Genomic DNA, 12,652 nt, shown 5'->3' with positions numbered 1-12,652 from the left:
ATATGTCATACATATATATAAATACAACTTTATATTCAACTATGTAGATATTTGTGTTATTCTATGTCTGTGTATATAGAGAATAAACACAAGTATATGTTTATATGTACTTATACATATATACATGTATATAGAGAGAATAAGTACAAATATCTACAGAGTAGTTAAATTTAAGGCAGTTTGGGAGGGAGAGCATTAGTAGAAGCAAGATGGCAGATAGTATATTGTTTATGATGAACAGAGAAGCTGATTTGGCTCAGTTAAAGACATCAGGGGAGACTCATCGGATAATGATAGAAAGATAGTTTGAGGTTGGATTGTGTAGGAGTTTAAAAGCTAAACAAAGTGGTTTAGATTTTATACTGAAGGCAATAGGAAGCCCCTGGAATTGATTGAGTAGGGGAGTCACATGGTCAGATCTGCACTTAAGGAAAATTACTTTGGCAGAAGTATATAAGATAGACTGGAGTATTGAGAGATTTGAGGAAGGAAGACCAGTTAGGAGGCTATTGGAATAATCTACAAGGCTAGTTGGAATTGATGAGAGGCTTAACCAAGGTGGTAGCTGCATGCGTAGAAAGAAGGGGTCAGATGCAAGTGCTGTTGTGAGAATAGAGATGACAACTGCAACTGGTTGGATACGTAGGCTGAGGAATCTTGAGGAGCTGAGGATAATGCCATGATTATCAAGGTGGGAGACTGGAAGGATTATATTATCTTCAACAGAAATAGGGAAGTTTGGAAGAAAGGAAGATTTGCAAGGGAAATACGAATTCAGTTTTGGACAATTTGAGTTTAAGATGTCTCCAGGACATGCAGTTTGAAATGTCCAATAGGTAATTATAGATACAAACTAAAACTCAGAAACTAGAGAAACTATAGCTGAAAATATAAATCTGATGAGTCTATTACCAAGAAAGTGTGGAGAGAGAAAAAAAACAGATCCTAGCATAGGACCTTGGGGACGACATACAAATGAGGGAATGATATTAATGATGTGCCAGCAAAAGAGACTGAGAAAGAAAGGTCAGATAGGTCAGAAACTGGATAGGAGAAAATATCATCACAGAAACCCAGAGAGGATAGATATCCAGTAGGAGTGAGAGGTCCACAAGTGTCAAATGCATCAGACAAGTTAAGAAGAATCAGGATTGAGAAAAAGCCATCGTATTTGGCAGTCAAGAGATTGTTGGTAATTTTGAAAAGGACAGTTTTCATTTATTGATGAAAAAGAGTGAATGAGAGAATAAATGACAATAGTGAATATAGACAATTTTTTCAAGGAATTTGCCTGAAAAGGAGAGGAGAGTTACGGGATGTACCTTGGGGGGATGATAAGATCTAGTGATTTTTTTTAATGGTGGGAGAGACTTGGGCACGTTTGAAAGCAATAGGATATTAATTAGCTTTTAGAAAGAGGTTAAGGAGAGAGGGATGATTGTGGATGCAATGTGCTGGGGAATACTGTTGAGAATATAATCAAATGCTTGTGCAGATATCTTGTTGAGAAGAGCCACCCATTGAGAGAATCAACTATCAAACTAAAGCACTACTATTAAGGCACTCGGTAATGCTAGTTGACTGAATGATACCCCATTAGCAGACATGATTTGGACAAAGGAAACTGAGACAGACTTAGACAAGTAGGAGAAGAAACTGTATAGAGTTGTGCCAGAGAAAGCTAAAGAAAGAGAGAGATATAGAGAAAGAGACAGAGACAGAGACTCTTCCTTGAATTTCATCCACCAACCCTTATTTCCTGAGGAATCAAGCTAGTTTCTGGCCTCCCAGTCTCCCAGATTACCAGGCATTCCCAAGGGTCCCCTAAGTGCAAGAGGATTGTTCCAGAGCTATCTCAGGCACAAGTGGCTCGAATTCCACAATGGATCCTAGAACCAAGACAGAGCACTACTGTGAGCACTACAGATAGTCAGTTGCCCTTGGTTTGATTCTACCTATTTTGAAGCTACATACACACACACACACACACACACACACACACATGTATATACATATATACACATGTATGTACGTATATATACATACATATACATATATACATGCATGCATACACACACACATATCACACTTGAAGGGACCTCAGAGGTGATCTAGTTCTACTCAGACCTGAATAGAAATTCTTTCTACAGCATACCTGAAAACTTGTCAGCCACCTTCACTGAGAGTCAAGGGTATAGATTTGAGATATCCCATAGTATAAATGTTCATATGCTTCAATTTTGAGCTGAAGTTTACCTAGATATGGACAAAATATGATATTATAAATCCTATCATTGCCTTCCAGGGAAAAAATAAAGATGAATACATAATCAGGCAAGAATTCCCATCCCAACTTAACTCTCTCTTTTTGGAAATCAAACATCTGCAGTGTTTTTCCCACTATAGTAAACATGCCAAACCAAAATTCCCTAAGGTATCTGTGACCCAGCTGCTATGCTTATCCACAGTCCTGTTTACAGTCAATCAGTCTCAAGTTTTAAATATTGAAAGTATGTATTGCTGTTCTACTTTAATATCAATATATTTGAATGTTTTGGGAGAGGGAAGTTCTTGGCTTGACTATAAAAATGGTAAGTGTGTGACTTTTGTTCCTTCCTCCTTTATTTTTGCCCCATGTTGGGGGCATTGGAGTTATGGGCACACAATGGCATCTATTTCCTTATATGAATGACTTATTTTGGTTTAATGTGTCATCTACTTTTTGGTCAGGGAGATACATGAACCACAGTCCTCATTTACACTTCTGTATTCTGACCTTGATATAAATTAAAGGGAAATTTACAAGGTCAATTCACTTAAAAGTAGATGGCTCTTCCTGCTAAACCATCTCTCTCTCCCTCCTCCATCCCCATCCCCAACCTGTCTCAACAAAATCTATATGGATTTATGGGATATTTTCACCATTACCAATGGAAAATAAATTTTGACCACATAAAAAGTACAAAGTGAAGTGAGTAAGGGGCTTATTATATTCCTGTACTCTTGACAGGGGCTCCTTTATTGGGGGATAGCCTTCTCACCCAAAGAAAGATTTAGTTTCTTTGACACTAATATTTGTATGTTTTTGTCCATGCAGCCTTAGGAAAATCCAAAGGTACGGTATCTGCTAGTAGCCGCTGGGCCATGTTTAGCCTTTTAAACCTTAAGCTATCTATGTCCCAGTGAATTCTTCGAGAGGTTGAATGCTCCGTGTTCGGTTGCTTGGCAGATATTTATGCTGTTTTCATCATTAAATTAGAATCCCAAAGTTGTGAAGTCTGACCTCCACAGTTTGCATATGAGGAAACTGAGGCATAGAAGATATTTGCCCAGAGCCACATAGTTAGCAGCAGAGCCAGACTAGACTATAGATCTCATGATGCCCACTCAAAGACACTTTCTACTACACCAAGAGACCAATATATAGTTAAATTTGCTCTGTATCCTACCAGACTTTAAAGAACTGATCTGATGTTTCTGTTTATTCGAGGGTAACCTAAAGGCCCAGCCAGTAATATCCATGTATTTTCCCTTCCCTTGCTCAAAAATCTTTCTAGACAACACTATCTTCTATGTTGAGAGAAGGTTTGAGATTGTGGCATAACAGGGTTTAGCAGAATATTGAAGTACCACAACCCTATCCTTAATTCCTCCTGCTAAGGAAGAAAACTCTACTGAAACCTACACGAACAAGGGTTGTCATTGGCTGGCATCAGCAGAGTGTATGGATGGAAAAAACTTGCTTTTAATTCCCATTTCAATTCAGAAGTAACAATTGCATTGCTCGGGGAGGGGAAGAAGGGTGTGTTCAGGCTATGCTGATGTTTTACTTTTGTGCAGATGTGCTTTAATGTTTCTGCTTTGTTGGGGGAGGGATCCTGCCAGTTATATTATAGGATGGTAAGCATTTATCTTTGTGTCATTCCCCAACCAGCATGGGTGTAAGGGTTATGGATACATCTTGGGTGGCCCGAAGAGGTTCCTCTGTCACCCGAAAATCATCCTGTACCCCACCAACTGTGCAGCCTCCTGCTCCACCTTCTGACCTTACTGTTCCACCTCAGTCACCAGTTCCTGAGGAGTTACTTGACATTTCAGTAACTTCTTCCCATCCTCCATCTAACTTTGGCTCCCAGTCCATGGCTGAGCAAACAAGGTAAGAAAGAAGGTCACTCGGGGTGGGGAAGGTCTGAATTGCTCTAAGTGTGATTCCCTCTACTTGCCCATGCCCATTTGGTGGTTCGTTTTGATTCAGTTATTGTGCTTTTCCTTTTCCAAATATTTATGGGTAACTTTCTCCAGAAGTCTGCCACAGAATAATCTCTAAAGTTCCCCTGAAGAATAAGGCAATTGGAAGCTTTTCAAAATCTTCATTCTGAGTTAAAAAGGAGTTAAGGTGGTGTTTTTTTTGTTTTGTTTTGTTTTCTAAAGCAGAATATGGGAAAGCTAAGATTGCATTGCAGACTTTCTCTCTCCTTTTGTAATTTTCATGGTTTTAAAAAACTTAATTAATGTCTTTATTTTTAGTTCACAGTCATTTCTAGATATTATTTCTCTCACTCCCTAGTTAGGTGAAGCCCCTAGGACCATATCTATGTAATAGTCATGTTTAGTGAGAAATCCTTCTACCACCACTCCCCTTCCCCAGCAATTTTATAGGTATTTTAGATGAAGACTAAGTGATAATATTGCCCTCATATTGTAGCAAGTACAAGTGGTTTGTCCACAAGTCAACAGATAGCAACCGCATATGTGCCCTGGCTAATGTTAATGTTAGCAGAGTAGGAGTAGTCCTGAAACTGTTATGGAGGAAGGGTTTGGGCTTTTTATAATACCATCATCATGCATTTGTTTATCAAAGCCATTTCCCACCTAAAACTTTATGTTATTCTCATAAATTCCCTAAGAAGAAGGCAGGGTTGGTATTTTTTTGTTTCATGGGTGAGCAAACTAGAGCCCCAAGAGATCATGATGTTCCTGAGATTAGTGACAGAACAAATTTGTGACAGAGTAGATGTCCTAGATCCGCTTTTCCCACTGCCATGCCTCAGATTCTTCCATTCAGATTTTTCAGCTTTTTTTTTCTTTTTTTTTCATCTTTTTCTTTTTTATTTTTAGTTTACAACACACGGTTCTATGTAATTTTAGTTCCAGATTTTCTTCCCTCCCTCCCCAAGATGGCATGGAATCCCATATAACTTCCATGTATAACTTCGAATTGAATCTGTCAGGGTTAGTCCTCACAGAATTCATATATCTATGGTTGTGTATAATGTTCTTCTGGCTGTGCTCTGCTCACTCAGCATTATGTCGTGTAGGTTTCTCCAGGTTGTTATGAAGTCCGTATGATCCCCATTTCTTATAGAACAATAGTATTCCATTATGTTCATATGCCACAGCTTGTTCAGCCATTCCTCAATTGATGGGCATCCCTTTGATTTCCAATTCTTAGCTACCACAAAGAGAGCCGCTATAAATACTTTTGTACGTATGGGTCCTTTTCCCATTTGTGTGATCTCTTTGGGATACAACCCCAGAAGTGGTACTGCTGGGTCAAAGGGTATGAACATTATTTTCATTTTGAAAGCAAAGTAAAACTGGGTTCATAGATCTGGAGCTTGAAGGGACCTCATAGGTCATTTAGTCCAACTAAGAGGAAAATGAGGCCTAGGGAGGATAAATGACTTGTGGGATTTGAACCCGGGTCCTCTAACTTCAGGGCCAATGCTCTTCCCAGTATACCACATGGACTTCTTTCTAGGTGGCAGGAAGGGCACTAAGGAACACATCATATCATCTGCTCCGTTGATTCCCCTATACTTAGCTAGGTCCTCAGATAATGAGGTGATTTGTCACTGGGACTGTATTTGAAGCCTTTTCAGCATGGCAGACCTGCAAGAATGTATAATCCTCTAGCATAGTCTTATAGAGTTTAAGGTTATTCTGAGCACCAGGATGAGGGAACTGATTAGCACCTTGTAGAATTCCTTTAATGTATTCTGGAATTTTGTTAGGAATTGAAGGTAATCTCATAAGCCTATAATTTGTAGATGCTGATAATCATAAAAGAGATGATGTGTGCATGCACATGGACCATTCCTTTGAGTGGGAATAGAAAGGAATTTATCTTTTTCTCAGTGGTACATGGCACCTACATAAATATTTACTATGTATTAGGGCATTAAAAAACCACACAGGCAAATACAGAAAAGCAGAAATACTAAATGCAACATTTTAAAATCATAATGCATTAAAAACTACATCCAATAAAGAGCCATAGAAAAATAGATTAAAAAATATTTGGAAAATAAATAATCTAGTCCTAAAGAATGAGTGGGTCAAAGGATGAATCATAGAAACAAGACCGTGGACTATATGTGGAGCTAAGTTGAGCTCTTCTGGTGACATGGAGTCTGACTCATCACTGAAGGTCTTTCATTCTGAGAACTATTAGAATCCAAAGCCAACCATTTGAGAAAAAAAAAGAAGAAAAGACTAGGGTGGCACCTTTACAAAAACTGACCATGTATTAGATATAACTTCACAAATACATGAAAGGAGAATTATTAAACACATCTTTTACTGACCATAATGCAGTAAAAATTATATTTAATAAAGGATTCTTGGGAAAACTTAAACAAATTTATTGGAGACTAAATGTAATCCTGAAGTGGTAGGTCAAAGAACAAATCATAGTGATTTCACTAAAGATAATGGAAACAATGAGACAATCTACCAACACACCAAAATTTTTAGGATACAACCAAAGTAACCCCTGAGGAAAATGTGTATCTCTAAAACAATTTCATAAACAACTGCCTTAGAGGGTAGATCGTGAAGAGAGGTAAAAACTGAAAGAAAGAGTAACAAACTGTGATTTGGATCTTGGTGAGGGAAAGAGAAGAGGGGTAGGAGGGGAGGGAGGTTGGTTGCATCAAGCATAGAGCCCTGGTGCTCAGCATGCTCCTGTTTTGTGAAAACTAGGAGCTGTTTTTATGAAAAACCCAATAAAATAGATCAACCACTGGGTAAATTAATTTTAAGAAAGAAAGATAGGGGCAGCTAGATGGCCCAGTGAGTAGAGCACCAGCCCTGAAGTCAGGAGGATGTGAGTTCAAATCTGGCCTCAAACATTTGACACACTTACTAGCTGTGTGACCTTGGGCAAGTCACTTAACCCCAATTACCCTGCCTTCCTCCCCTCAAAAAAATAAAAATGAAAAAGAAAGAAAACTAAATTACCAACATCAAAAATACAACACCCATTCCAATAAAAACACTAGAGAGCGTAAGAATAAATGGAGTTTTCCTTAAAATGACAAGTAGTATCCATCTAAAACCATCATCAAGCATTTTTTGTAGTAGGAATAAACTAGAAGCCTTTTCAGTAAGTTTGGGGGGAAGCAAGAATGCCCATTATCACTGCTATTATTCAATATTATACTAGAAATGTTAGCTATAGCAATAAAAAAATAAATTGAAAAAATAGAATAGGCAATGAGGAAACAAACCTATGCAAATGATACTGTGAGATGCTTAGAGATTCCTATAGAATCAAACAAAATCTACTTGAAATAATTAACAACTTTAGCAAATTTCTGACAGGGGTAACTTGAGGTCCCCTACTAATATAATTTTACTATTTCCTCATGCAACTCATTTAATTTTTCCTTTAAGAATGTGGATGCTACACTATTTGGTCCATATATGTTTAGTATTGATATTACTTCATTATCTATGGTACTTTTTTTTTAGCAAAATGTAGTTTCATTGCTTATCTCTCTTAATTATGTCTATTTTTGCTTTTGGGAAGCTAAGTGGTACAATGAGTCTGGATCTGGAGTCAGGAAGACTCATCTTTCTGAGTTCAAATCTGACCTTCATTCTCGAAGAGGGTCTGCATCAGGAGGGTGATGTCTTGACTTGCAAGTGGATTGAATTTAAGTGAGGCAGAGCTGTGCAAAGTCATCAGCCTACACTCTCCTATCCAAGTCCAGTGGCAAGACATAGGTCAAGGCAACTAGCAATGGCCCCAGATGCAGTGGGAGACCATGGTCTTTACTTAATAGCCATGCAACCCTGGGCAAGTCACTTAAATCAGGTTTACTTCCTCATCAGGAAAAATGAACTGGAGAAAGAAATGGCAAATAGCAAACCATTCCAGTATCTTTGCCAAGAAAAGTCCAAATGGGGTCATAAAGAATCAGACACAACTAAAATGATTGAACAACAATATTTTTGTTTTTGCTTTGTTGCTACCACTTTTCTTTTTAACTTCTGCTGAAGCATAAGTGCCACAGAAGCTCTCTCTCTTTTTGATTATGGCTTTTAGGTAGTCCAACAGTTCTTAAATTTTGTTTTCTCAATCTCTTTTTCAGGTAGGTTGTTTTTCCAATGAGATATTTAACTTTTTCTTCTTTTTTTTCATTCTTTTAATTTTGTTTTATTGTTTCTTGATGTCTCGTGGTATCATTAGGTTTCACTTGTCCAATTCCAATTTTTAAGGAATTATTTTCTTCAATGGCCAATTCTGTTTCTTAAGGAGTTCTCTTCTCTGGTGAATTTTTGTATCTCTTTCTATTTGGCAAATTCTGCTTCTTAAGGTATTCTACTCTTCAGTGGATTTTTGTGCCTCTTTTACCATTTGACCACTTTTGTTTTTTAAGGTGTTATTTTCTTCAGTATTTTTGTGCCTCTTTACCAAGCTGTTGATTCTCTTTTCAAAATTTTCTTGCCTCACTGTTATTTTTATTCCTCTTCCTTTTTCATTTGATGGTTAAAGTACTTTTTCAGAGCTTCCAGGAATTCTTTCTGAGCCTGTGACCAATTCACATTTTTCATTGAATCCTTGCATGTAGCAATCTTCAGCATTTGTTTCTTAATGTTCCCTGTCACCATAGAAACTTTCTACGGTCAGGTTTTTTTGTTGTTGTTTGCTCATCTTGCCAGCCTTTTTTCTTGACTTTTAACTTTATATTAAAGGTGAACTCTGTTCCTTTGGGGGAGGTGGCACTGTCCCAAGTTTCAGGCCTTTCTTGCTATTGTTTTCAGAGCTAGCTCAATAGGTTTTTAGTGCTTCCTAGGTGGTATTCTCTAAGGAGAGGTGTGGCCACTGCTCTCCTTGTCTGTGCTCTGGTCTTCACCCAGGAAGGAACCCTTGCAACTGTGACTAGGACCCTTGCTCTCCTTCAGTTCCAATTACTAGGGCTCCCTTCTGTTTTGGAACTGAGGCCGGGGGTTCTGCTCCTCAGTGAGTAACCACAAGCACTTCTCTCTGCCTTGGAACCTGACTTTGGCCCCTGTACCCTCACAGCCACAATTGCTATCGCTCTTTTCGTCCCTGAGACTGTGACCCAGAATTCAGTATGGGCAATGCAACAGTGTCCTGAACCCAGCAGCAGCAAAGGGTCCCCTGCAATCTCCTTCTGACCAGTTCAACCCTTGACTGTCTCTGGGCTGAGAGCTTCCAAAACTGCTGTTGCCACCAAAGTAGACACTCCCAAGGCACAGCCTGTGCTGTGCCTCTAGGGCCCACCAATACAGAGGTGAGATAGACCTTTCTTGCCAACCTCCTAAGTTGTCTTGGGCTGGAAAATTGTTTTGTCCAGTCTTTTTTTGATTCTGCCAATGCAGAATTTGATTCAAGGTATTATTTTAGAGCTGTTTGGAAGGAAATTTGAGAGAGCTAGGCTGAGTACTTCTTGGCTTTGTCTATTTCCTCATCTTGACTGCTTAATAAATGAGTTCAACTTTACACCGTCCTCTTGAGTCCCTGGTCTTTTTACCATATCACTAATTTTGCTCTGCTAAGCCTCAACTTCACTCCCACCATGCACTGCCTTCAATCCTGCATGCTTTCTGCTGAGTAAAGGAGGAGAAAATCTTGTACTTCCTGACCAGGTTTATAACAAATATATACATACATACACACACTTATGTACACATACATATACTTAGATATCTATAATCGTACTCACATATAGACATACACATTCATGTAAGACTGTACTATACTTATTTACCCTCTGTTTCCCTAAGGGTGGATAACATCTTCATTGATAAGTCCAAATCTTTCTATTTACTACATAATCTCAACTACAACCTCACTGCTACTAGAAAATCCTTTTATGCTTCCCTAATTTGTACTCACTTGCCACAGAAGCTCTCCTAAATCTTTTCTTCCCTTCTCAAAACTCTCATGACTCCGACTCCTCCTCCCCTCTCAGCTATTTTGCTGAAAAAAAAATGATCCCTTTCACCAAGAGCTGCTTCTTCTCCCCTCCTCCTTATCTGACATCATTCAGATACCTTCTCCTTCACTCCTGTCTAACATGATGAAGTGGCACTTTTCCTTGCCAAGGCCAATCCCTTCTACATGTACAAATGATCTTATTTCATCCATGCTCTTCCAGGAGATATATATCATCTCCATTCTCTCACCTTCAATCTCTTCCAGAGCACTAGCTACTTCTCTACTGCCTATAAATAGACCTGTGTCCCTCCTATCATTTAAAAAAACCAAACCCTCACTTGATCCTTTCCCGCTAATTATTGTCTCCTATCTCTCCTGCATTTTGTGTTTAAACTTCTTAAGAAGGCCATATACAGTAGATGCCTATACTTCCTCTCCTCAGACTCTCTTCTTAGCTCTCTACAGTCTTACTTCCAGCCTTATCATTCAACCAAAACTGCTCTCTCCAAAATTACCAATGATCTCTTAATTGCCAAATACAAAGGCCTTTTCTCTGTCCTCATCTTTTATGACCTCTATTCAGTCTTTGATACTGTTGATCACATTCTTCTCCTGGACACTCTGTTCCCTCTAAGTTTTTGGAACACCATTCTCTCCTGATTCTCTTCCTCTTACCTATCTGACTTCTTCTCAGTCTCCTTTGCTGGATCTTCATCCAGGTCATTCTTGCTAAACACTGGTGTCCAACAGGACTTGCTCCTTGGGCCTCTTCTGTTCTCCCTCTGTATTATTTCACTCAGCAATCTCATCAGCTTCTATGGATTCAATTATTATCTCTATACTGATGATTCTTAAATCACTAATGCAGTGCTAATCTTTCCGCTGACCTCCAGTCTTGTATCTCCATCTGCCTGTTAGAAGACATCTAGAGCTAAATATGCTATAGATTTTTTTAAAATTTATTTTAAACTGAAAAACTAAAACTTAAGTACAGAATAAGAAAAGAAAAAAAGCATTACCATGTACACAGCAGAACATAAGAGCAATATACAGCAATAACTTTCCACTTCAAGAAACCCTATGTTATAAATACTACACCACATTGTGTTCAGAGCTATCCATCTTTTCTTGGCTTCCTTGTAAGTTTGCTTTTGTTTTCTGCCATGTACTTTTTCCTTTGTTCTTTTCACCCCTTACCCCCCCCCGAAGAAGGCTACAATTAAGTGCAAATATATATGTGTGTGTTTCTGTGTGTGAATACACACATATAATAGATACACACACATATACACATGCATACATACATATACTTACATACACATACATATACTTAGATATCTATAAATACGCATCTATGTAAGACTGTACTATACTTATTTACCCTCTGTTTCCCTGAGGGTGGATAACATCTTTGTTGATAAGTCCAAGTTTTCCATATTTTTCTAAGTCTACCAACTCATCATTTCCTAAACCACAACTATATTCCAACCTTATGCTGTCTAGTTATTTTAAGTAGTCTAAAACAGTATTGATTAATGTGGGTGACATATAGTGTAGTTTCCCTGTTTTTCTCTTTTGATTAAATCTATTTTAGCTTTAACATTTTCTGAGAGCATGCTTACTGCTCCTGCTCCTGCTTTTTTTTCTAATGAATTCTACTCCTGTTATTTATTTTATGTTTGTATGTATCTCTTATTTCGTATCCCTCCTGACTCCTCTGCTTTACTCTACCCACTACCTTGCCCTTCTATTACTTGACCTACCCCCTCCTCTAAAGATCCTTCCCTTATCCTCTTCCAATCTAGTCTTCCAATAGACTAAAATGTCATCTGATTGACCAGAACTTAAGCACATATCATTTGCTCTTGTCTTAGTAACTCCCTTTAGGGCCCTGAGGGCTTCAGGCCCACCTTGGCTTAGCACCCAGTAAGTAGGGGTTTGGGGTTTACTTAGGAGCAAAGATCTAATCAGACCTCCCTTTGTTGGCCCCACCTTGAGCCCCACCTGAGGCCTATTCAATGGGCAGGAAAGATCTTTTCACTTACTGATTGGCTTTACATCCCTCCACCCTTTCCCCTTACCTTCTTGTTTCTGTTTTCTGTCTGTATTTGGAGGACTTTTATAGCCCTCCAAATGTATGTATGTATGTGTGTATACATATATATACTCCATTCCCATCCATCTAGACACCCTTCTGTATTCCTCATCCTATTCCCTCACCCTCTTATTTCTTTATAAATTTAGAAGACTTTTATTCATAGATAGATATAGATATAGTTCTCTCTTTCATCTAGATCTGATGTAAGTAGGGTTCCCTCTAAAAATCCTTCCCTTATCCTCTCCCTGCTCCCTATCCCCTTAGCCTTTTACTTCTTTCTGAATTTAGAAGATTTTTATACCATTTTAGATATATATGTCTTGTTCCCTCTTGAACCCATTTCCTATAAGAATAGAGTTCCA

At 38.4% G+C, this 12,652-nt stretch overlaps 1 protein-coding gene across 2 annotated transcripts in view; it reads left to right on the top strand.

Annotated features, from left to right (window-relative positions):
• The window catches only part of ARHGAP44 (Rho GTPase activating protein 44), a 223,775-nt gene that overhangs the window by 183,088 nt on the left and 28,035 nt on the right, over positions 1–12,652 (top strand). The window contains exons 17-18 of one of the 2 annotated variants that reach the window (XM_036756005.1): positions 3,098–3,115; positions 3,935–4,156. In XM_036756005.1, coding sequence (XP_036611900.1) covers positions 3,098–3,115; positions 3,935–4,156 — 240 coding nt within the window. The remainder of the gene's footprint in view (positions 1–3,097; positions 3,116–3,934; positions 4,157–12,652) is intronic. The other variant, XM_036756006.1, reaches the window with a different exon arrangement.

The sequence above is a fragment of the Trichosurus vulpecula genome, chromosome 4 (genome assembly GCF_011100635.1).
Source record: "Trichosurus vulpecula isolate mTriVul1 chromosome 4, mTriVul1.pri, whole genome shotgun sequence".
Classification (NCBI taxonomy): domain Eukaryota; kingdom Metazoa; phylum Chordata; class Mammalia; order Diprotodontia; family Phalangeridae; genus Trichosurus; species Trichosurus vulpecula.
The sequence above is the reverse complement of the archived record's forward strand: the minus strand, read 5'-3'. Positions and strand labels throughout refer to the sequence as shown.